Genomic DNA, 25773 nt, shown 5'->3' on the forward strand with positions numbered 1-25773 from the left:
TCAGACATTTGTCTGTCACTGGAACTTACTTACATTCTCCTAAAAGAGGTATTTACTGTAACATTATTTATACGGCCCAGGGGAACAAAACAGATTTACTTAATCCTTTACTAAACAGCATGCTCTTCTGGAAAAAGACACATTTGTTTTTTAAGTTTAAACACTAGGGGGTCATTCCAAAGTTTTAAACTTGTAGAGGCAGATCAAAAGTATTGCTGTAAGAGCTGAATTTTGCTAGGAAAGGAAAAGCAAAGGGTATCTATAGGATAGATGACTAACAAGGATAGTTAATGTAAAGCCAGCCGACATCTCCCAAGCACAGAAGCCCATCTTTGTTTTGGTAGCACTTGATAGACATCTGTCCATCAGCAATGTTTGTATCACATAATGAAGACAGCTTTCAAAACTGTCTTTAGGACCACTCAAGAAACTTACAAAAATAGTTATCAGTCCTTATTAATTCCTGAATCCTCCAACTCCTAGGATTACAGATGGGATAATTCAAAGGTACTTACTAAGTAAATGATGGACTAGAATACGAATGAATGCGGGAATGAATCTCCAATTGTAGAGGTAAATTCTGAGGAAAGGAAACAACATGGCTGTGACAGCCTTTTGGACAAGCTTGTGTACTTCTCAAGAACAGTATTCCATTACTGCACTCCAATCCAACTCAGGGCAAGACTCAAAAACAGTACAGGAATAAAAGGCAGAAGTGGCAAAAGTCTCTCCACACAAATGGCAAAGTTGGAATCAAATAAAATACACACTCACACACACAAAACAGAAGCAGTATTAAAACACCTAACTTCTATGTACATTTTCACTTAGCTGTCTTACTAAAATACAATTTCCTTAAAAAACGATGATGCATGCTTTGCCTTTCTTAATGATATATATTTTTTTTAAAGATTGATTTTATTTATTTAATGTATGAGTGCTCTATCTGTATATATACCTGTGTGCCAGAAGAGGGCATCAGATCCCATTACAGATGGTTGTGAGCTACCATGTGGTAGTTGGGAATTGAACTCAGGACCTCTGGAAGAGCAGTCAGTGCTCTTAACCACTGAGCCATCTCTCCAGCCGAATTTTTAGAGGTTATTTATATGAGAAATTCAAAGGCAGCTAATAAGGAACACTTAAGAGTTGAACACAGAAGAAATCCACCAACTTCACTGAAAAGAACAAAATGGCAATATAAGCAACATTCCTTATGGTGAACTAGGATGGAAGCTGAGAAGATGCTGGCTCCCAAACCGCTGGTCCTAATGAGCATATGTGCCACCATCAGAATGGACAGGAAAGTGCCATGGAGTGAATTCCCTCTCCCCTCACCGTGTCTGCACCTAGCCCAGAACAACAGGGAAGGTTGGGGCATTTACTGCTGGAATGAGAATGCCGGGAGCAGAGCAGATCTAGCTCCTAAAAGCAAAGCTCTGATGAAGTCTGACTCCGTCCTGTCAGTTTTAACAGCGCTGCACCTCTGCTGACCTGAGAACAAGCTGAGCACTACTTGTTCATTCGCATCTTTGTATGATGCTACTGCTTCAGGAAATCTCAAAATAAAAGCAAAAAGACTTTTCTTCAGATTGAAAAACAAGTGTTGCCAGTAAGAAATAAATTATTTATTACATAATTAAGGGTGCAATAGCACCAGGCCTGAATAAAAACTTTATGTACTCAAGGCAATTTCCAGACTCAGGCAATACACAAGATAATTACTTCTTTAATGTATTATTTATTAACAGTAAACACATAGTTACCTTGTTTCTTAAAGTTTCCTGAAGTTTTAAACCAGTCCTACATAATGAGATAGCTGCACAATAAATTATACATTATGTGTTAGTGCATAGCCACAATGACAAAAATGGGGCCATTAAATAGTAAAAGCTTTAAAACAAAAGGTGTGGAGCGTTTTAGAGCTCTGTGTCCCAGGTGCATACAGGGATCCATCTTGCTATAGGAGGCCATCTGTGGCTGCACTTTTGCCTGGCTTTAGATAAAGTACTGCACTGCAAACAAGAGCCTGCCTTAATTTTAGAAATGTAAGTGGGGGCTGGACTGATGTCTCAGTGATGGTTAAGGCTGGCTGAAGAAGCTCAGGTGTGAAGACTTGGAGTTCAGATCCCCAAAACCCACAGAAGCACCCTGTGGATGTGACGGCCAGCTGGGCCTCTGAAGACAGGGAACTCCACAGCAAGCTGGTTAGGGACAGCAGCCGTGATGCGGCGAGCTCTGAGTTGGACTGCAAGCCTTTGCCTCAGTGAGGAAAGTGGAGGAGCAACTGAAGGTCAGCCTCAGGCCTCAATGTGCATGAGCACACACAGCTCCTCATACACACACTGGTGGAAAACGGAAATAAAAGCCTTCCAGTACATGCAGCTAGTATAAAATGTAAAAAGGACCTAAATCTCGAAAAAATTAAGTCATGAATATTAAAACAATATGGGCTGGAAAAAAGCACAACAGCAGCAAAACAAACAACAATAAAACCCACATCCAAGCACTTATTGGAAGCCAGAACTTACAGTAGTTAATTCTATCTTAAGGAAACTGCCAAAATGATTTCGCCAGAAATTATAAAGATTTCTAAAGGACACATCAAACAGCTATCTTTAAAGAAGGGTAAAAGAGGGCTTGCAAGAATTCTTGGGGAAAATGAGAGTACAAAGTAGAGGATATTCTGAACCCAGGTAGACACAAATACATTACATTCTACATTGTGGTTCTTAATGTATGTGTTTTGGTTTTGTGTCTATTATGTTGTTTAGTTTTATAGATAACTAAACTGAAGATTTAGGAGGCTAAGTAACTCAGAATATTCTAGAAGCAGAAGCAAACACACACAGAGAGAAAGAGGGAGGGAGGGAGGGAGGGAGGGAGGGAGGGAGGGAGGGAGGGAGGGAGGAGAGAGAGAGAGAGAGAGAGAGAGAGAGAGAGAGAGAGAGAGAGAGAGAGAGAGAGAGAGCCTGAGCTTTCTGCTGCCCTCACCAGACCACGGTGACTGATAATACTTTGTGCTGTGTAAGAACTTGTATCATTTATAACTGAGATAAAAACTGGTCTGTTCCAAGAAAACGTTGACTAATTCCGGGTTACATCCTGTTTTACATGTACTTTTTGCTCATTGTAACTAGTAAGACCTTAATGCAGAGTATCAAACCTTAAAGAAAAAAAAAAAAAAGCCAAGCACTGACACAATTGTATTTGTATACATTTATGCAAAAATGTTTAAAATTTTTTTCTTTTATCTTTGTTTTTTAAAATAAAGTTTTAAAAAAAAGAAAGAAATGTAAATGAATAAAATGATTAATGAATAAAAAGAAAGAAAAAAAATAAAAATAAAAAAATAAAACTAGTACAGTAAAAAACAAAACAAAACAAAACAAAAAAAAAACTGGTCTGTTTATGAAGTGGCCTTAACCAAGTTTAGTAATATTCTATTAAGCACGGCTAAACTGCGTGATCTGTAGGTACAACTTACAGAGGAGGTCAATACACCTCTTACAAAGATCCTACAGAACTGAATTTGGGGGCCCCTGCTTCTTTTTGCTCCAGAAAACAGTGCCTAAAGACTTAAAATCCAGCCTCAACTACTCATTGATGTCCTGAAACTTCAATCTTACGGCGTCCAGCCTAACATATATTCACCAATTACGTGAATACAAATGACTCAAAGCATAAACGATCTGGACACTGGAAACAAAATAGGTATTTTTTTCTCTTCATTTTTTTCATTCCATATTTTAAAGGTAAATTTTAAACTGTTTCTTTAAAGTGAACAGTGATGCCTTTGCATTTATATTCCCAACAACCTAATTAACACTGTAAACTTTTTTATTCCTGCTTATGGCTTTTTCCCCCAGATAGGGCAATTCTGAGTCCTCACAGTATCCTCCAATTCAGGTGATACAACGGGTACAATCAACTAGGCCCCAAGTACACCACTTACAGCCAAAGCCCTGCTGCCCTTCCCACCTCAGCAGCACGTAGTGAAGAACAATCATTCCTAGCCTTAGTTACTGCCCTACGGCCACATCCTTGTTTGGGAAGGGTGAACATTCTCCTCCAAGACCAGCTGAAGAGCCCCTACTTTGGAAAGAATGCACTGTCATCCTGAGTGTCATCTCTGCTGCCCTCACCAGACCACGGTGACTGATACACTGCTGTACTGGGTGTACTCTGGCTATGCTGTGTAAGAACTTGTGCTCTGGATCTTCTTATACATCTCTGTTTGTGGTGACAGCCTAACATAGTTATGGAGAGCAGAAGAAAATCCTTCCCAGAAGGACCACTCTCAAGCTGAAGCCAGTTTTCAGTGTTTGCTGAACATGTACTCACGGCATGTTTATTCATGCTTATTCCACAGGAACCCTCACCTCCACAGTGAGAATAACTCCTGTGGCAGTAGAGCAATCGCAGTCATCCCAGTCCTACACAGTCTACTACCTGCCTCTGTGAGGATTTTGTCCTCTGCCTTTAGAAAACCTAAATACAGTAAGTCACAAACTGAAATACCCTTTGCAAGCTGCAGGATTGAGAAACACGGTAGCTTTCTTCACTTGTGCATTGGGAGGAATGAGCTGGTTGCCAAACACCTGAAAAAAGAAAAAAAGAGAAGTTTTCAATTATCTACTTTATTTGGCTATTAATCACTTATGTTTTTTCATCCCCAAAGAATTTACTTCCAGCCAAAAAGCAAAAGGTCTGTTACGATCTCCATAACAGAATCACCACAACCAAGAGAACAAAAAGTATGTTGTCATTCAATAACAACAGCCCCATTTTACATTAGGACAAAAACCTTGCTTCACTTACCAGGGACAGTATCATTTCTTGACTTTATTATAAACACATATCCTGCAAGGCCCCAGGCTATGAGAAGGGACATTTACCTGTGGCTTCAGTTTTCATACTACAACCCTTTCTCCTTTAGTCCATTACTAAACTTATTGCTCGGGAATTTTTGTTAATTTTCACCATCTACATACACAGAAGAAACCCATTGCTCAAACCTTTTCTACTCTATTGCTCTAAGGCTGAATAGAATCAAGAATCAAAGGATTAAATATGAGGATTCAAAACAACAAAAGAATGGGAGCTACTACTGAGACATCTAAACTGGGGAAGACTGCTAATGAAAAGAATCATGATAGCAAAACACTAAAAAGGCCAAAAACTTCAGGTCTTGGCTGTTGAAAAAAAAAAGAATTCTAGAAAAGAAGTATAAAGATTACAGGGGAGAAAGTTATAGAAAGATGTTGATTTGAACGACTTAGTGTAAATCTGCTTCCTCTCTGTCCATTAAAGATCCCTTCTTTTTTTTTTTTTTTAATTGGATAGTCTCTGTATTTACTTTTCAAATATCCACTTTACCCCCACTCCCATTCCCCCTTCCCCTCCCCTTGCCTCCATGAAGCTGCTCCCTCTCCTAACCACCCTCTCCTACCTCAGCACTTTGGCATTCCCCTACACTGAAAAAAATGAGCCTTCACTGGACCAAGGGCCTCTTCTCCCACTGATGCCAGACAATGGTATCCTCTGCTACATATGAAACTGGAGCCATGAGTCTCTCCATGTGTACTCATTGCTTGGTGTTTTAGTTCATGGGAGCTCTGAAGGATTTGGTTGGTTGATAATGTTGTTATTTCCATGGGGATGCAAACCCTTCCAACTCCTACAGTCCTTTCTCTAGCTCCTTCATTGGGGTCCCCGTGTTCAGTCTGATGGTTAGCTGTAAGCATCCTCATCTGTATTTGTATGACTCTGGCAGAGCCTCTGAGGAGACATCCATATCTGGTTCCTGCCAGTAAGAACTTCTTGGCATCAGCAATAGTGCTTCGGTTTGGTGACTGCATATGGGGTGGATCCACAGATGAGGCAGTCTCTGAACGATCTTTTCTTCAACCCCTGCACCTCTATCCCTATATTTCCTCCTATAAATGTTTTGTTCTCCCTTTGAAGAAGGACTGAGGCATCTGCATTATGCTCTTCCATCTTTTCAAGCTTCATATGTCTATAAATTGTTTCTTGTATATTCTGAGATTTTGGGGCTAGTATCTACTAATCAGCGAATTCATACCACAGTTACCTCACTTAGGAAGGTAACTTCTAGTCCCATTCATTTGCCTAAGAATTTCATAAAGTCACTATCTATAATAGCTGAGTAGTACTCCATTATGTAAATGTACCACAATTTCTGTATCTATTCCTCTGTTGAAGGACATCTGGGTTTTTTTTTTTTTTTTTTTTTTTTTTTCTAGTTTCTGGCTATTATAAATAAGGTTGCTATGAACATGGTAGAGCATGTGTCCTTGTTATATGTTGGAGTGCCTTTTGGGTATATGTCCAGAAGTGGTAGAGTTGGGTCATCAGGCAGTACTATGTCTAGTTTTCTGAGGAACCACCAGACTGATTTCCAGAGTGGTTGTGCCAGCTTGCATACCCACCAACAGTGGAGGAATGTTCCTTTCTCCACATCCTCCCCAGCATCTGTTATCTGAGTTTTTTATCTTAGCCATTCTGACTAGTGTGAGGTGGAATCTCGGGGTTGTTTTGATTTGCATTTCCCTGATGACTAGGGATGTCAAGCACTTCCTTAGATGCTTCTCAGCCATTCAATATTCCTCAATTGAGAATTCTTTGTTTAGCTCTGTACCTCATTTTTTAATAGGATTGTTTGATTCTCTGAAGTCTAACTTCTTGAGTTCTTTGGATATATTGGATATTAGCCCCCTATCAGATGTAGGATTGGTAAAAATCTTTTCCCAATGTGTTGGCTACCATTTTGTCCTTTTGACAATGTCCTTTGTCTAACAGAAGCTTTGCAATTATATGAGGTACAATTTATCAATTCTTGATCTTAGGGCATAAACCATTGGTGTTCTGTTCAGAAAAATTTCCCCTGTACCTATGGATTCTAAGCTCTTCGACACTTTCTCTTGTTAGCTTCAGTGTGTCTGATTTCATGTAGAGGTCTTTGATCCACTTGTATTTAAGCACAAGGAGATAAGAATGAGTTGACTTGCATTCTTCTGCATGCTGACTGCCAGTTGAACCAACACCATTTGTTGAAGACACTGTCCTTTTTCCATTGAAAGTTTTTAGTTCCTCTGTCAAAGATCAAGTGACCATAGGTGTGTAGGTTCATTTCTGGGTCTTCAGTTCTGTTCCATTGATCTACGCTGCCTGTCTTGGTACCAATATCAGGCAGTTTTTAGTCACAATTAATCTGTAATACAGATTAAGGTCAGGGATGGTGACCAAGTTTTTATTGATGAGAATAGTTTTTGGTATCCTGAGTTTTCTGTTATTCAAAATGAACTTGCATATTGCTCTTTTTAACTCTAAGAAGAACTCATTTGGAATTTTGATGGGAGATTGTAGTAAATCTGTAGATTGCTTTTAGCAAAATGGCCATTTTTACTATGTTTATCCTCCCAATCCATGAGAATGAAAGATCTTTCCACCTTCGGAGATCTTTTTCAATTTTCTTCTTCAGAGACTTGGAGTTCTTGTCATACAGATCCTTCATTTGCTTGGTTAGGGTCACACCAAAATATTTTATATTCTTTGTGACTATGGTAAAGGGTGTCAATTCTCTAATTTCTTTCTCAGTCTGTTTGTCCTTTGAATAAAAGACAGCTACTGACTTGTTTAAGTTAATTTTATATCCAGCCACTTTGCTGAAAGTGTTTATCAGCTGTAAAGGTTCTCTGGTGGAATTTTTGGGGTCACTGAAGTATACTATTATATCATCTGCAAATAGTGATATTTTGATTTCTGACTTTTCAATTTGTACCCTTTTGACTTACTATTGTTGTCTAATTGCTCCAGCCAGGACTTCTAGTACTATATTGAATAGGTAGGGGAAGAGTGGGCAGCCTTATCTAGTCCTGATTTTAGTGGGATTGCTTCAAGTTTCTCTCCATTTAGTTTGATGTTGGCTACTGGTTTGCTGTATATTGCTTTTACTATGTTTAGGTATGGGACTTGAATTCCTGATCTTGCCAAGACTTTTAACATGAAGGGGTATTGAATTTTGTCAAATGCTTTCTCAGCATCTAATGAAATGATAATGTGTTTTCTTTTTTCCTTTGAGTTTGTTTACATAGTGGATTACATTGATGGATTTCCATATATTGAACCATCTCTGCATCCCTTCGATGAAGCCTACTTAGTCATGGTGAATGATCGTCTTGATGTGTTCTTGGATTCTGTTTGTAAGAATTTTATTGAGTATTTTGCATCAATGTTCATAAGGGAAATTATTCTGAAGTTCTCTTTCTTTGTAGGGTTTTGTGTGCTTTAGATATAAGCATAACTGTGGTTTCGAAGAATGAATTGAGTAGCATCCTTCTGTTTCTATTTTGTGGACAGTTTGGAGAGCATTGGTATTAGGTCTTCTATGAAGGTCTGATAGAATTCTGCATTAAATCCATGAGGTCCTGGCCTTTTTTGGCTGGAAGGCTTTTGATGACTGCTTCTGTTTCTTTAGAAGTTATGTGACTGTTTAAATGGTTTATTTGATCCTGATTTAACTTTGGTACCTGGTATCTGTCTAGAAAATGGTCCATTTCCTCTAGATTTTCCAGTTTTGTTGAGTATAGGCTTTTGTAGTAGGATCTGATGATTTCTTGAATTTCCTTAGTTTCTGTTGTGATGTCTCCACTTTCATTTCTGATTTTGTTAATTTGGATACTCTCTCTGTGCTCTCTAGTTAGTCAGGTTAAGGGCTTATCAATCTTGTTGATTTTCTCAAAGAACCAGCTCCTCATTTTGTACAGTTCTTTTTTTCTACTTGGTTGATTTTGAGTTTGATTATTTCTTGCTTTCTACTCTTCTTGGGTGTATCTGCTTCTTTTTGATCTAGAGCTTTTACATGTACTGTCAATCTTCTAGTGTATGCTCTCTCCAGTTTCTTTTTTGAAGCACTCAGAATTGAGTTTTCCTCTTAGCACTGATTTCATTGTATCTCATAAGTTTGGGTATGTTGTGCCTTAATTTTTGTTAAATTCTAAAAAGTCTTTAATTCTCTTTTATTTCTTCCTTAACCAAGTTATCATTGAGTAGAGAGCATTGTTCTGCTTCTGTGTGTATGTAGGCTTTTTGTTGTTTTGTTGTTATTGAAGACAAGTCTTAATTCATGGTGATCTGATAGGATGCATGAGATTATTTTGACCTTCTTGTATCTGTTGAGGCATGATTTGTGAGATGATATGGTCAATTTAGGAAAAAGTACAGTGAGGTGCTGAGAAGAAGGTGTATTCTTTTGTTTAAGGATAAAATGTTCTATAGATGTCTGTTAAATCCATTTGGTTCTTAACTTCTGTTAGTTTCACTGTGTCTCTGTTTAGTTTCTGCTTCCATGATCTGTCCACTGATGAGAATGGGGAGTTGAAGTCTCCTACTGTTATGTGTGGTGCAATATATGTTTTGAACTTTAGTAGCTTCTTTTATGAATGTGGATGCCCTTGTATTTGGAGCATAGATGATCAGGATTGAGAGTTCATCTTGATAGACTTTTCCTTTGATGAGTAAAAGGTATCCTTCCTTATCTTTTTTGATAACTTTTAGTTAAAAATCTATTTTATTTGATATTAGAATGGCTACCCCAGCTTGTTTCTTGGGACCATTTGCTTGTAAAGTTTTTTCCCAGCCTTTTACTCTGAGGTAGTATCTATTTTTGTTGCTGAAATGAGTTTCCTGTATGAAGCAAAATGCTGGATCCTGTTTACATATCCAGTCTGATAGTCTACGTCTTTATTAAAGAATTGAGTCCATTGATATTAAGAGATATTAAGGAATAGTGATTTTTGTTTCCTGCTATTTTTGTTGTTAGAGGTAGAATTATGTTTGTGTGGTTTTCTTCTTTTGGTTTTTTTGCAAGAAGGTTATTTGCTTTTCCTGGGGTGTAGTTTCCTACATTGTGTTGGAGTTTTCTATCTATTATCTATGGATTTGTGGACAGGTATTATGTAAATTTAGTTTATTCTGGAATATCTTGGTTTCTCCCTGTATAGTAATTAAGAGTTTTGCTGGATATAGTAACCTGAGCTGGCATTTGTGTTCTCTTAAAGGCTATCTGATGTATGTCCAGGATCTTCTAGCTTTCACATTCTCTGTTGAGATGTCTCATGCAATTGTGATTGGTCTGCCTTTATATGTTACTTGTCCTTTTTCCTTTACTGCATTTAGTATTCTTTGTTTTGAACATTTGATGTTTTGACTATTATGTGTCAGGAGGAATTTCTTTTCTGGTCCAATCTATTTGCAGTTCTGTAGGCTTCTTGTGTGTTCATGGTCATCTCTTTCTTTAGGTTAGGGAAGTTTTCTTAATTTTGTTGAAGATATTTACTAGGCCTCTTAGCGAAAAAAGTCTTTGCTCTTTTCTATACCTATTATCCTTAGGTTTGGTCTTTGCATTGTGTTCTGGATATCCTGGATGTTTTGGGTTAGGAGCTTTTTGATTTTTGCATTTTCTGACTGTTGTGTCAATGTTTTCTATGGTATCTTCTGGCCCTGAGATTTTCTCTTCCATCTCTTGTATTCTGTTGGTGATGCTTGTGTCTATGACTCCTGATCTCTTTCCTAGGTTTTCCATCTCCAAGGTTAACTCCTTTTTGTGATTTCTTTATTGCTTCTATTTCAGTTATTAGAACCTGAATGGTTTTGTTCAATTCCTTTACCTTTTTGGTTGTATTTTCCTGTAACTCTTTAAATGATTTTTGTGTTTCCTCTTTAAGAGCTTCTACTTGTTTACCTGTGTTCTCCTGGTTATCCTATCATTTTTTTTAAGGGAGTTATTCATGTGCTTCTCAAAGCCCTCAATCATCAACATTAGGTATGATTTTAAGTCCAAATCTTGTTTATCCAGTGTATTGGGAGATCCATTACTTGCTGTGGTGGGAAAACTGGGTTCAGATGTCGCCAGGTTGTCTTGGTTTCTGGTGCTTAGGTTCTTGCACTTGTCTCTTGCCATCTTGTTATCTGTGATGCTAGCTGATCTTGTCTTTCACTGGAGCTTGCCTCTCCTGTGAGCCTATATGCTCGAGAGGGAGGTTGCTCCTGGGTGTTTCAGCTCTAGGCAGGCAGGCTGTGAGTTTCGATGGCAGTGGGCCTGCTCTAGCTCTGGGATCACTCAGATAGAGCTCGCATCAGTCCATTCCCAGGCAACACAGTGATACCTGTGCCCTGGGGGTTCCCTGTGGTCTCTCTCTGAATAGTCCTTGGAGAGAAAGTGGGGACTCACCCGTGGACTCAGAAGGGAGAGTGCTCCTGAGGCTCCTCTGGGTGCTCAACAATCTGTGGGCAGGCAGTGAGTCCTGATGGTGTTGAGCTGGATCTGGCTCTGGTAGAGATCCTTTCTACATCTTCTAAATAACAAGCTGCTGTGCTGGGAAGATCACTCAGTAGATATATAAAAAGTAAAGTGCTTACTGTCCAAGCATACGACATTGAGTTGAGATCCCCAGTATCCAGGTAAGAAACTGAGAGTATCAGCATATGTCTATACCCCAGTGTTGCTAGGAGGTAAGTCCAGGCAGATCCCAGGGGCTCCCTGGCCAGCCAAGTCTAGCTGAAATGAAATATCAAGCTCCAAGTTCAGTAAGAGACACTGTCTTAAAAAAATAACTAGGGAAAGCTAGGGAAGATAACATGCCTATGCTAACCTCTGGCCTCCGTACACACCTGTATAGACAAGTACACACACACACACACACACACACACACACACACACACACACACACACACAGACACACACACACACACAACCCTCCCATTATCACTTCTGTGTTTTCTTTATTCTTGTATCTAGACATTTCCCTGAAAAATATCATAATTTGTTCTGTTCTGACCCATTCCCTTCTAGGATTCCACCAGGAATGAAGTAACTAACTCAGCTGTGAGGGTCTGAATGAAAATGGCCCTCGTAGGTTCATAGGGAGTGCCATTATTAGAGGTCTGGCTTTGTTAAAGTAGGTGTGGCCTTGTTGGAGGAAGTGTGTCACTGAGGGGTGGGCTTTAAGGTTTCAGATGCTCAAGACAGGCCCAGTGTGTCTCTCTATTCCTGCTATTTTCTGATTTGGGTGTAGATCATTCAGCTACCTCTCTAGCACCATGTCTACCTGCGTGTTGCCATGCTTCCTGCCATTATGACAATGGAGTAAACCTCTGAACTGTAAGCTGGCCCCAACTAAATGCCTTTCTTTCTGAGAGCTGTAGTAGTCATGGTGTCACTTCATAGCAATAAAAACTCTAGACAGAAGTTGGTACCAGGAGCGGGGTATTGCTATGATAGGCCTGACATTGTTTTTGCCTGGAAGTATATGGAGCACTTTGGGACTCTGGACTAGAAAAGCCATTGGACATTTTAAGCAAGGCTTAATGAGCCACACTAGTAGAATCATGGGAGATAGTGATATTGAGGGTGATTTGAACTATGAGAGCTCAGCTTAAGAGGTTTCAGATGACAATATTAGCATGTGGTCTAGAGATTGTTGTTGTCATATTTTGGTGAAGATTGTGGCTGTTTTCTGCCCTTGTCCAAAAAATCTGCCTAAGGCTAACTTAAGGAATTATTGATTAAAAGTTTTAGCAAAGGACATTTCCAAACAACCTAGCATTGACTGTCTTCTGTGGCTAATAGTCTTATGCAGATTTACAATGAAAAGAAAACTGAGCAAGGAAAAATACAAAATGCACAGTTGAGGGAGAAGAGGAGCCTCAGGGAGTGTAAACAGATTAAGGAAAATCCTGATGCTAAATGGAATAAAGGGAGTGGTGATCTCAGAGCAAGACCCCACCCAGCTAAGCTTTCAACTTGTAAAAAGGAATTAAATAAAAGTTTAGGGCCAGGATCACATACCTGTAATCCCAGCACTGGAAAGGCAGAGGCAGGTGGATTTTAGAGTTCAAGCCCAGCCTGGGTCTACAAAGGAAGTTCCAGGACAGCCAAGCTTAGGCAGTGAAGAAAACTATCAAAAACAGAAAGCTGGAGAAAATTCATTTGAATAAGGGGTTTATGCAAGCAGCATAACTTCGCAGCTTCAGCCACGCGGGACCTAAGTTTATAGTCAAAGACACAAGAAAGGAGTCATAGAATCTCCCTCCAAAACTAAGGAAGCTGTTGAGGCCAGGCATATGCAGATGTCCCTTCATGGAGACCTAGAAAGACTACTGCATGAAGCTGTAAAGGTGAGGCCTTGAAGACCCCAACATGTTGGAGATGCCAGAGCCATGGGATACCTGCCAAGGAAAGTTGCTAACAGAGAGTGGAACCAGCCCAAGAGAAAGAACTGTGCGCAGTCAAAAGGACTGAAAGGAGTTTGAGATCTGAAGAGAGATTAGACAGCAGACATGGTCAGTGTTCCCTCACTGTGCTCCCGTTCCTCCATTTTGGAATGGTAATGTATGTCCTGTGCCATTGTATGTTAGAAGTGTGTGATCTGATTTCTTTTCATTCTGATTTTTACAGGAGGCTATAGTTACGAGACTGCCTTGAGCATCAGAGACTTTGAACTGAGGACCTTTAAACATGGTTGAGACTATGACAGACTTTGAGGACTAACTGCATTTTACATTATGATATATGGCTACAAGCCCATGGGGGCCAGGAAGTGGAATGTGGTAGTCTGAGTGAAAATGACCCCCACAGAGTCACAGGGAGTGGCATTATTTATTGGAGGTATGGTTTTGTGGGAAGAAGTGTATAACAGGAAAGTGGGCTTTGAGGTTTCAGATACTCAAGCCAGGCGCAGTGTGGTTCTCTTCTGGCTGGCTGTCGATTTGGATGTAGAACTCTCAGCTACATCTTCAGCACCATGTCTGCTTGCAGGTTTCCAAGCTTCTAGCCATTATGACAATGAATTAAACCTCTTAACCTGTAAGCCAGCCCAATTAAATGTTTTTTTGTTTTTTTTTATAAGAGTTGTTATGGTCATGATGGTGTCTTTCACAGAAAAAGAAACCCTAACTAGGACCTCAGTTCTCTAGAACCAGACTCCAGATCTACAGCACTAGACTGCCCCTTCCTTATCCTCATTTCCCAGTCCCGAGAATTCCTAACCAGACCTGTAAAGTCAAGTGTCAGGTCCACAATGAATTAACAAGTTTGTAAAAACTAGAGTTGCGTTTACATGATTTCTTAAATCAGTCAATAATTTAGACCATAAAAAGATCATAGGAAAAGTAGAGAAAGCTGTGAGGATTAATCCACCTTTAGTCACATGTGCAGAGGAGTGAAGGATTAGAACAGTAAGGGAGAAAGTATCTAACAAGATCTTGTTCCTGGGAAAGTAAGAGGGGCTGGAATTCAGAATGAACACATGCAGAGGATTCACCGTAAGAGGAGGGTGTATCAGCAGAACTACCTGGAACTCAATATTACCGTTTATTTGATAATTACCTTGACTTGATCACTAAGACTGTATTTCTAGAGTATCATACCAAGACTCAAAAATAACCCAAAAGCTTATTTTTTGAGGGCCTCCCAGCATATCTCTGACTGACCTGAAACTCATGTAACCTAGTAGGTAAGCACATGACAATCCTCCTGCCTCTGCTTCCTAGAAGCTGGAATTATAGGTGTGAAACATCATGCTGATCTTAAAAATAAAATTTAAAGCTTTTTAAAATTAATTTTTAAAATAACTTGAAGCTATACTAGTTGGTACATCTGTGCAGAAATAAAATCAAATTCTTAAAGCATATTTGGAACCAAAGAAGGATTTATTAATAGTATCTATTGTCATTACCATCATGAAAATAATTCAGAAACAAACATGAGGTTTGACACCCACTTCTACTAAATGTGTTCTCCTTGCCATTTTAACTTTCCTACATCTCTTCAGGCATTTCTGACATCATAAGCTGAAATGGCATACAACAAAAAGGCACTGAGTCACAGAAATCCATCTGCAGGGTATAAATCACAAATAGGAAAGAGAGCAAAGCCAGGCTCTTAAATCTGAAAGGATTTACAACTCAGCTCTAGTCACCACAGCCAAATAAACTAATGCTTAGGCAGCACTGCATGGAACTGGCTGGCAGTATAGTGCTACGAGTCAGCTGTATTAGTGAGATGGGCTTTAAAGTAGGAGTCAACAATTTTAACAAGATCTGACTTTCAGAGGTAACATCTGCTCTGAACCAATATCCCTGGGGGCTGTTCCATCAGGAATGATTCAGGGTTTAGCCAGATCTTCAAGGATAACTGCAAACACACGCCAATTCCTAGCTCTTCAGCCAGTCCAGTTATGTGTTCTTGGGAGTGATCCAGAAGTAAACAAGCTAACAGGGTGGGCGGCAGAGCTGTTCTTCACCAGATGGCTAACTTCCACCCATTCTACTCAGAGCTGGCTGACAGCCTGATCCATCTGGAGGTGGAGGGAAAATAGTCAACTGCACTGATGTAAGACCCCAAGTAAGTAAGTCCCTGGAGTGGCTGTGTCTCCTGCACCATGGAGATAAGGATAATTTAATTTTATCACAGAAAATGGCATTACCTGAGCTTCTTGACAGGCTGCTCTTCTTAGTAGGTTATCACTATCAAAGCAAACAAAAGAGACCCAGCATTAGCATTCCTAGAGATTAAGACCCAAATAGAATAGATATGGGGTTGTTTGTTTGTTTGTTTAGTTTTGTTTTTAAAGTACCTTAAGTGAAGATTTCTTAAAGGCCTGCTCTCAAATCAGGGGCACATTCAGGAAATACATTCTCTGAGTGAAAGCTTGTGTTAGCTATTTTCACATTCAGGTGTATAAAAAAATGCCCCAGACCCCTGAAGGTCATCAAAGCCTAATGTCCAGAACCTGAAGATCTGTAGCTCCACAAGGCAACAGGAAACTGCAGATTAACTTAGAGCTTCAGGACAGGGAAAGCATCCGGAATTATCTGATAGGTCTTTCAGGCAGAGCAGCTTTTATGGCTGTGATCAGAACACATGGGACTCTGGGAGGGTGGTTACTTCCCGGCTTTAAAGATGGAAGGGGCTGTGAGCCCAGAAATGTTGAAACCCTTGCCAACCTGGAGAAGTCAGGAAGTAGCTTTTCCCCTTAGAGTCTTCAAAAGGAATGGCAGGTCTTGTCAACCCTTGGACTTTGGCCCAAAAAAAGTATGATAAATATTGATGGTGTGTTAAACTAAGTTATTAGTTAACAATAGGAAACTAATATACATATTTTAGGTTTTTCTATCCCATGGATATTACTTGGGTCATTTGCCAAAGCTGAATTTGATATTTAGCTGTTTCTGCTACTGTTTTATCAAAGTCCCTTCTTTTTTTATGCACTATCAGATACTCTACTATATCATAAATGAAAATAGGAGGTAAAAGTTTGGCTTCAAACTATGAAAACATTCTTTCAGAATGCAAACATGTGTTTAACATAAAAGATCTCCAAAGTGTGTCAGGAGAGCACACTAAATGGGCTCTGATTGCTTGCAGAGGCCAGGGCCAGTCTGAAACACCTGAGTCTGCATGTACACACTTGCTTTTGCTAGAAAATAACTGAAGAAAAGGTTTTAAAGGAAAAAGGGTTACTTTATATATATATATATTATTCCTTGACCACCTTTATAAACATTGGAGACATGAAATTTGGCATTTTGAGAGTAATCTCAAAACTGATACTGATAATTAAGGATGAGTCAGAATAAAAATAATAGATTTTGCCACAATTGTTGCCTGTTAACTGGTCTTCCATAGCCAAGCAACAGAATACCCCAAAATAGAGAATGACCTGGAAGCTAGAAACAATGTTCCATGAAAAGTATAAAGGCTCCAGTACCTCAAAAGCGCACATTAATAGAGTTGAGGGGTGCTGATCTCTTATGAGATCTGGTCCACAATTGGCCCTGGCAGCCAGGTTCAGGCCCCGCCTGCTGTGTAACTCTGCACAACTGCCCAGGTTGCAGGGGAGTTGTGCAACCTTCTCCCCTATCCCACCCTTCATCATTATTAATACTGCCTGATCTTTCAGAATAGTCTTCAAAATCAAAGAATATTAATCTAATGTGTAAAATGGAATATGCTGCCTAAAGAAAAGCCTGACTATGCACTGACTTAGCCCATACAAAGAAAATCCCAGTATAGTCACAGTTAACTCTAATTTCTAAATTACATGAACTGTCTTGATCTTATTCTCTGAATCAGGATGTTTGTAAGAGACAAATGCATTCTCAAACAAAGAATCCTTGAACTAAGATGGACAGTCCTCCAGAGAACGGATCTAGGATACCACTCCCCCACCACAGATACCCAAATCACTACTCTGAACATTTAATACAAGATAAAGGCTACTTATACAAACAGTTGCACTGTATTGTTCAAATGCAGACAAGACAAAAATATGTACATTTTCAGTATAAATTTAATTTTTAATGAATACTTTTTAATCTGCAATGGGTCAGTCAGTCCACAAATGCTAAGCCTTCAGATAGTTATAGTCAACTATATGTTGATGATCTATATAGCAAACTCTAATAACTACTGTAAGAAATTCCAAAAATGTTTCAGAAATATGGTTTTGCTAGAACTTCAGAGAAGATAACCATGTGAAGAAAACATAAAGCCAAGTGACTGTGATGAGGCAGATACTGTAGCGTGAACAGTGAAAGCTACAGCCATGGGGGCCTGTGGTCCATAGAACATCTTTTAACCTCCCTCCCTGTAAAGGGAATTGTGGTCCATAAGACATCCCCTAACCTCCCTCCCTATAGAGAGATCTATGGTCCACAGGACAATTTCCTAACCTTCCTTCCCTAACTTGTGGCTGAATCCCATCCCCCAATGCTAACAGGCACCCTGATAAACCACATGTAAAAAATCTAAATGGAAAATAGACTATACCACCCTGCACAAAACTCAAATCTAAGTGTGTGAAAAACCTCAACATAAAATCAGACACACTAAATCTGACAGAAGAGAAAGTAGGGAGCAGCCTTGAACACTGGCCCAGGAGACAGTTTCCTGAACAGAACACCAATGGCTTGGGCACTAAGAGCAACCATCAATAAATGGGACCTTATGAAATTGAAATGTGTCTGTAAGGCAAAGAATATTGTCAATCAGACAAAGAAGCAGCCTATAGAATGGAGAAAAGATTTTTCACCAACCCTATATCAAGTAAAATGCTAATATCCAAAACACATAAAGAACTTAATAAATTAGGTATCAAAAACCAAACTTAAAAATGTACTACACATCTAAACAGAATTCACAATAGAAGAATCAGAAATGGCTGAGAAACACTTAAACATCCTCATCCATCAAAAAAATGGAAATCAAAACTACTTTGAAATTCCATCTTACACATGACAAAATGGCTAAGATCAATAAACAACACAAGTGACAGCTCACAGTAGCAAAAATGTGAAACAACAGAAACACTCCTCCACTGATGATGGGAGTGCAAACTCATACAGCTACTACCCAAATCAATATGGTGGTTCCTTAGAAAGTTGGGAATCAATCTATATCAAGACCCAGTTATACCACTCTTGATATACCCAAAGGACACTCCATCCTAAAACAAGGACATTTGCTCAACCATGTTCCCTGTGGCTTTATTCATAGTAGCCAGAAACTGGAAAAAAGCTAGATGTCTCTCAACAAAAGAACAGAAAAGGAAATTGTGGTACATTTACATAATGAAGCATGACTCAGCTGTTAAAAAAATGACATCATGAAATGTGTGAGCAAATGGATGGAACTAGAAAAACTCATATTGCGTGAGGTAACTCAGACCAGAAAGATAAATATGGTATATGTTCACTTATCATTGAATAAACGATAACAGAGCTACAATTATATATAGGCCCAGAAAGGAGGAGGGATCTAGGGGAATACAGGAATCTCCCTGAGAGGAATAATCAGGACAGACTTTGCGGGTGGACTGGGAGTTCGTAGGGATTCAACAGGGAATCAGGTAAGGGGAGAGATGGGGTGGAGGACGAGAGTTTGGGGAAAGACTTGAGAGGCACATGAAGGGTATGGAAACCTAGTATAGTAGAAACTTTCTAGACTCTATGAAGGGGATCCTAACGAAGACTCCTAGTAATGGGGAATATAGAGTCTCAACTGGCTATCTCTTGAAGTGGTGGGATTAGGGAACATTTGACTGAGCTTTTGGCCAAAAGGCTCCCATGGAAATCCCCAAACAGTCTATTAAGAAAAAAAGGCTGTTCTCTGCAAACTACCATGGGATGGGATATTACCACTGTCACCCACACACCTCACTGAACGTAGAAAACTCGAACTAATGCTTACATGGAGCCCTCACCATTGCAGTCTAGACTCTTTAGTATGAGAAGGTACTCTGTCAGCTACAGAAAACAAACAAACAAACACCATAGACATCAATCTAGTCACAAAACCTTTGACCTAGCTTTGAATATTATGCTAGGGTGGCACAGACTCGTAGAAATATCCAACCAATGTATGATTTGACCTTAGGCCCACTTCATAAGAAGGAACCCATACCCAACACTGCTTGGAAAACCAAGAACCTGGAACTACACAACCCAGAGACCTAAGGTAAACCCAAACCTGACTTGTCTTTAAAAAAAAAAAAAAAATCAATAAAGTGATTCCTAATAATATTCTGTTATATTCATAGATCAGGACCTTATCCAGTCATCATCAGAGAGGCTTCCTCCAGCAGCAGGTGGGAACAGATTCAGAGACCCAGAACCAGACATTATGCAGAATCTCAATTGGAGGCCTCCCTCCAATCCCTTCCCTCAGAGCTCCGAGAATTCTAAAGAAGAGGAGAGAGCAATAATGGATGGAGGACCTCAGGAAAACATGGTCCTCTGAATCAACTAAGCAACGTGCTCATGAGTTCAGAGACTAAAGCAAGCACAGGGCCCACACATATACTGTATCTATTAGTTTAGTATTTTTATGGGACTCCTGACTGAGAACAAGTTTGTCTCTAGTTCTTTTGACTACTCTTAGGATTCTCTTTTTCCTGTTGGGTTGCTGTGCCCAACTTCAATATGATAGTTTTTGCTTCATCTTATTATATTTTGTTTTGTTATGTTTGGTTGTTATCTTAGACTCCTATTCTTTTCTAATGATAGACTGTAACAGAGTAGATCCAAAGGGAAGAGGAGGTAGGGAGAGAGTAACTAGGGTAGAGGGAGGGTAAACTACAATCAGGATATACTGTATGAGAAAGAAATCTATTTTCAGTAAAAGAAAAAAAAAATGAAGGAAGAAAGGAAAACAAAATGAAGGATCTGGTGGATAATCAAGGAAAGGATTAAATTTTCCTTATTCCCATCATTCCCTTTGATTTTTTTTTTTTTTTTAACTTCATGCTTTGCTTCTCCTAAAAGGTACTAGTGTTCAGACCTCTAAAGTATTTGGTCATTTTATCTATCCCAGATGTGATGATTTAATCTGAAATATCTCTAACACTCGGTCCGCAGTTTGTGGTACTGTTTTGAAAGCTACAGCACCTTAGGAGGTAGTACGTAGTTGAATGAAGAGTCACCTTGGTTCCAACCTGCACTCTGTTGCCTTCTAGCCCACTCGCATGTTCCCCATGCCACGCCTCCCCAGTGTGACAGGCTGTAACCCATATGAGAACAGTGAGGTGAAATAAGACCTCTGTCCGTTGTTGTAAGTTGTTTCTGCCCATTATTAGATAATAGTTATGAAAACCAACTAACATAAATTCAGAGAAAAACAAAAAAACCCAAATGCAATACCACCCTGCCTTCAACCAACCACACATAAAACTACTCATCTTGTCTTCCTTTAAATGACTTATTTAAATAATGGATAATTTGCCAGTATTTTCTCCTGTACAACCCACCCAGACTCTTGTAGATAGTAGGAACTCAATGAATATTTGTTAATAAGTAAGTGGCAAATGTTTGAACAGGAAAATTGACTGTGTTTAGAAGGCACACTTCATTCTTGAAGGGAAACTGAAGGTTATTCTTGTCTGACTACCTGGCAATCCTGAATGAGCAGATCATCTGAGACAGCTTTCCAGTGTAGCCAAGGACAAGGAAGAAAATTCCCACACTATCATGGGAATGTTGCCGAGTCAGAAGGACCTCAGGCTGTGTGTGAGCATACATACAAAGAACAGGATGCAACTGGTACTCTTCAAAACCAAAGCACAGAGCTCCTTTCTATATACAACTAAGCCTGAGACGATTTCAGGGCCACAAAATTCATTCTAGATACCTAATGGATCAAGAGTCTGAATGTGAGCCAGAGACCTAGCTACCAAACACAGAATACTGATTGTACATCAGCTAGCAGCCCATTTTCTTTCTATACAGCAAGGTGCCTACTGGGCACTAATGATAAACACAATTTACAAGAAGTTCTTTAAAATGTTGTCATATCAGAAAGGGTCGCTCAATACCTACTCAGAACCAAAATGGAAGCTTTTTGACAAAAAGAAATTAGAAGCTTCTAGATTAGAAAAGAAGGAAGAAAAAAATCTGCTGATGTTCCTGCCTGAGGCTTTAAAAGAACTTGCCTGCTACTACAGGTAATAGGATGCTCTCAATTTATTCCAAGCCATAAGTGTTTTATTTATTACTTTAGGACTGCAAAATAAGATAAGTTGTTACTTCAATAACAGCTTTACATGAAGAGAAAAATTATACTGATCCATCCCATTTCCCAAAAAGAATATTTCCCACTACAGCTAGAAGTAAATTGTTGAGCAATTTCTACCACCAGTTTTCCCTTGGTGCATGCAAACACTGTCTTTGCTTTACACAAAACAGATTTCAAGTTTAGATGTTTACAGCAACCACGGTGACTTACTCAGGCTTCCTAAAATAATTAGTCACCACATTGCCAGGGGCTACACTCACTTCTTGTTGATGGAAAAGGAGGGATAAAGGACAAAAATAACAGCAATGCAAACAGTGCATCTTTGCCAGTAACTAGAGGGAAGTATTTCCCAATTACATGGTTCAACCCCTTCCTCATGACCTAGACTCGCTCCCAAGGAGTTGAAGACTGCTTCATTGGCCCTGTTGCATGTAAGAAAACAGTGACCACGACCACATCACTTGTGCCTATGAAACGGAGCTTTGACCCAGCAGAAGAAAGTGCAGCCTACTTTAAAGAACATTCAAGCTTTCCTTCCTAAAAAGTGTTCAGTTCTTTAGGGGAAAAAGTCAGTGTGACAGGTTAGAACCCCAAGGGGACAATTCAAATGCTTGAAAGAATATGGGGTCCTGCACTCTAGTATCTCCGCTTATATGGATAGCATCTTTCCATGTTCCTGGGCCTCCCTATGATGGACACCAAAGAAAAGTATCTTCTCAACTCTCTCAAGCATAAAATGATAAAGAAATTGCTAAAGTCCTGAAGTTGTATAAAGGAAGAAAATAGTATTAATATATAGTAAGTGCCAAATATCTTCACTTCAATACCATAAAACTATATAAAAGAAAACAAGGAGCCACACAGACGATGGCTGGCATCAAAGCCCACTACAGTTGTGTTGCTGAGTGAAAGTAAGTAAAGAACAGGAAAGTTAACAGACGACCTGCAAATGTGGAGGCAGTCTCCTAGACTAAAGGAAAAGTGCACAAAGGTGGTCAGCAACTTTTTAGCTGGTGGCTTAGTTGGTGGCTTAATTCAACAGTGGAAGAGATATTTTAAAATAATAATATAAAGCAAGGCAAAAACAGTTCCCTCAAGAATTGTTCTTTGCCAAAACAGAAGAGAGGAGAGACAAAGTTGTATAATAATAATACTAATACTACTACTACTACTACTACTACTAATAATAATAATAATAGGAGGAGGAGGAGGAAGGTAAAAGAAGAGCTCATGGGACCCAATGAATTTAATACCACAGCTACACAGGGAATGAGAAAGAAGCCTTCAGGAGGGCATTCAACAATGAAGGTTGAAAAAGTTCTTAGAAGCGATGTAGCCCATCACTTTACAACCCTTCGTACATCCCAACCCCGTCAACCCAAAGGTGTACCACCACCCTAACTAGTAACAAAGATCACTGTAGAGGTGATTCTCATCTTATATTGAAATATAAAGAGAACACAGAGAAGTCCAACCACAGTCTCTATCCCCTAAAGATTCCAGAATGTTCACTTAGGCAGTTTTTTTCAAGTCCTTTGAGCACCTAGAAAATGACTAATTGATCTAGTTTCAGGAAAGCTCTGGCTGGCCTGTGGACACACACAGTGTTAGAAAGTGAATGGAGGCTTAGCACTAGAACTGAAACACCCTGCTTCTCAGCCTGCTGTGGCTTCTGCAGAGACTCCTGCCACTTCCTCGGTATTCTCAGCAGTCAACCACTTGGTCTCCCTGCACCAGTCCTGGAGTGCTATTATATCTTTCTTCTTGCAGGTGGGATTAGGGAAAAGCCCACAAATGTTCCCCAACCTCTGAAGAGTTCAGTAATAGTTTTCAAACAGACTAACCTCTCCCCAAGACAGAGACCTCAACTCTACCCCTCCAAATGCTGCTCTAAGCAGCTCTATTTGGTGCCCATTCACACTCTGAAGTAAGAAACCCCCAAACCACCTTTCCCCAATCTTCCCAGATCAGTCACTTTTCTACACTTGTACAGAGCAAGCTATTACTTGGGAATGCTTTAAGTAACTCTTGGTTTCTCATGTTTCTTCCTTACAGCCTGTTCCCCTTCCAGCTCAGAATAGGAAATTATTTAACAAAAGGTGGCATCCTTGAGGGGTCTCTCTCATAACTACCCTGTCCAGTGAGCCTGACCTACAGGACTTTTCATTAGCCAGAAGATGTTTCTGCAGTCTATGTTCCCCCCACCACAAACACACACACACACACACCCATCCACTGAGTGAGAGAAATGGAAAAGTCTATCCTACAAGCCTTTTCTTTCCTTAGAATATAAAATTATTCTACTTTCACTCTTTCCCTAGACCCAAGTCCCCACAAGACACCAATGTTTCTTCCTACCCTACCATTCTGATAGTCATAAAAGCACAAATAATCAGACTGAATCCTCTACACCCTGTATAGGGTTCCATCTGACTAGTGGCTACATTTCTGCTTAGGTCTGTTATACCACCATGAGAGAGCATCCATTGCCCTCTAGCTTTTGTGTGTGAGTGTGTGAGTGTGCATCTGTGATATTTCTACTCCTATCTAATTCATTTTTGATACATTTATCTGTGTACATATCCTTGTGTGGTGAATTTGCCACAGCATATAAGTGAAGGTCAGAGGATTTTGGGAATCAGTTCTCTCACATCTACATTTTCCATCCATTCATTTTTATCCATTTAAACACCTTATTCCAGATTTCTTTTTCCATGCAAATGTATCATTCACTCTGTCACTCTACTAGGCAACCAAAACACTAGTTCCCTGGATTCCAAAGACCATCCTTATACACTGGCAAATGTCTTAAAAGCAAATTTACACTGAGTCTCAGTTATAAGCAAGGTAACCAAATCTAGAGAAGAAATGACAAAGTACTACTCCGATATTATGGATTATGAAGGTATTCAAGTACATTGAGGCTGAGAGAAATTTTCCTTTCTCTCAAAGCCTAACAATTCTCTCTGAAAACACCCCACATGAGATGGTACTCGCTGACCAAGCTGAACAACTGAGCTGAAAGCACTAAGCTCACAGCTGCCGGTGTCAGTGTCCAGTGTCTGGGTGTTGGGTTCTACTAAAGAGGAGCTGATTCCAGCAGCAGATTCAGTTCTTTTCTGTACAGGCCTTGGAACAAGTAAAACCACTGACATAAACATGTCCTCAATTATGTGAAGCCAAAAAGACAAAATATAGCTTAAATATACCTCCTGTCTTCCATCTGAGACACAGGAAAGTACAGATACTGATTTTTTTTTTTTTTAAGGAAGAAATCTGTTTTCCACATAATCTAACAAAAGGAGTTGAAAAGAAATGGAATATAATTAAACTTCATTGTATTTAAAAGTTAAAAAAAAAAGGTTCCCTTATTCCCTATCACATCTGAGCTGACAAGCATGTTATTTAATTGCCCACAAATGAGCTTCTTTAAATAGAACCCATTAAAACCCCGATTTCAGCGCCAGCCTGTGGAGTGGGGGATGGGGTGATGCAAAATCAACTTTGAAATGACTAAAAAGCAAAACAAACTGCTTTATCAAAATTTCAACAAAATCTGAAACAAAAGAAAAGTTATAAAGGGGAATAAACTTCCTACCTTCAGCACTGGCAAAGCAACTGCTACAGGGAAGGAAGCCATATCCTGGACAACCCCTGCAGAGTCAGGGGCTCATCCGAACTGATATCAGGGTAAAGCATGTGCTGTCAGACATCCAGAGATACTCGGACCCAAAGCCCAAGACGCTCCCGAAACCATAATCTCCACCAAAGGAAAAAATACCAGTCTAGTCAAGTGTGGCTCATGCATAATTTATACCTGCAGCTAACACATTCCCTTTGCCTACCCTGTCAGGGTCTCAAACTTAGTGTGCCTAAAATAGAATATAATACCTCTTCCTCAAACCAATTCTCCATGGGGACTTTCTTCTTTCTGCATCACCAATTATACCAGTCTTGAAGCCATAAAATGATTTCTCCTCTGCCTCAGCCAAATACCCAGTCAATCACCTTGCAATAACAACAGCTAGCATCTGCAGAGAGCTAAATTTAAGCACAGTATAAGGCAGCTGACCCACACCTCCTCATTTAGTCTTTGCAACTCACCTGCCAAACACATAAAATTATCCCTCATGTGGGATGAGAAACGAGGGTTAGAGTTAAGTGGTTTAAGTGACTTGAC

At 39.6% G+C, this 25773-nt stretch overlaps 1 protein-coding gene across 2 annotated transcripts in view; it reads right to left on the reverse strand.

Moving 5' to 3' along the window:
• AGK (acylglycerol kinase) overlaps window positions 1–25773 on the reverse strand; it is a gene marked incomplete at its 5' end in the record, with an annotated part of 73750 nt that overhangs the window by 41245 nt on the left and 6732 nt on the right. Inside the window, 2 exons of one of the 2 annotated variants that reach the window (XM_080932088.1) lie at window positions 4522–4601; window positions 15511–15550. In XM_080932088.1, the coding sequence (XP_080788214.1) occupies window positions 4522–4601; window positions 15511–15550 (120 nt within the window). The remainder of the gene's footprint in view (window positions 1–4521; window positions 4602–15510; window positions 15551–25773) is intronic. The other variant, XM_080932089.1, reaches the window with a different exon arrangement.

This window comes from Micromys minutus, assembly GCF_963924665.1.
Source record: "Micromys minutus genome assembly, chromosome: 18".
NCBI classification, from domain to species: Eukaryota; Metazoa; Chordata; class Mammalia; order Rodentia; family Muridae; genus Micromys; species Micromys minutus.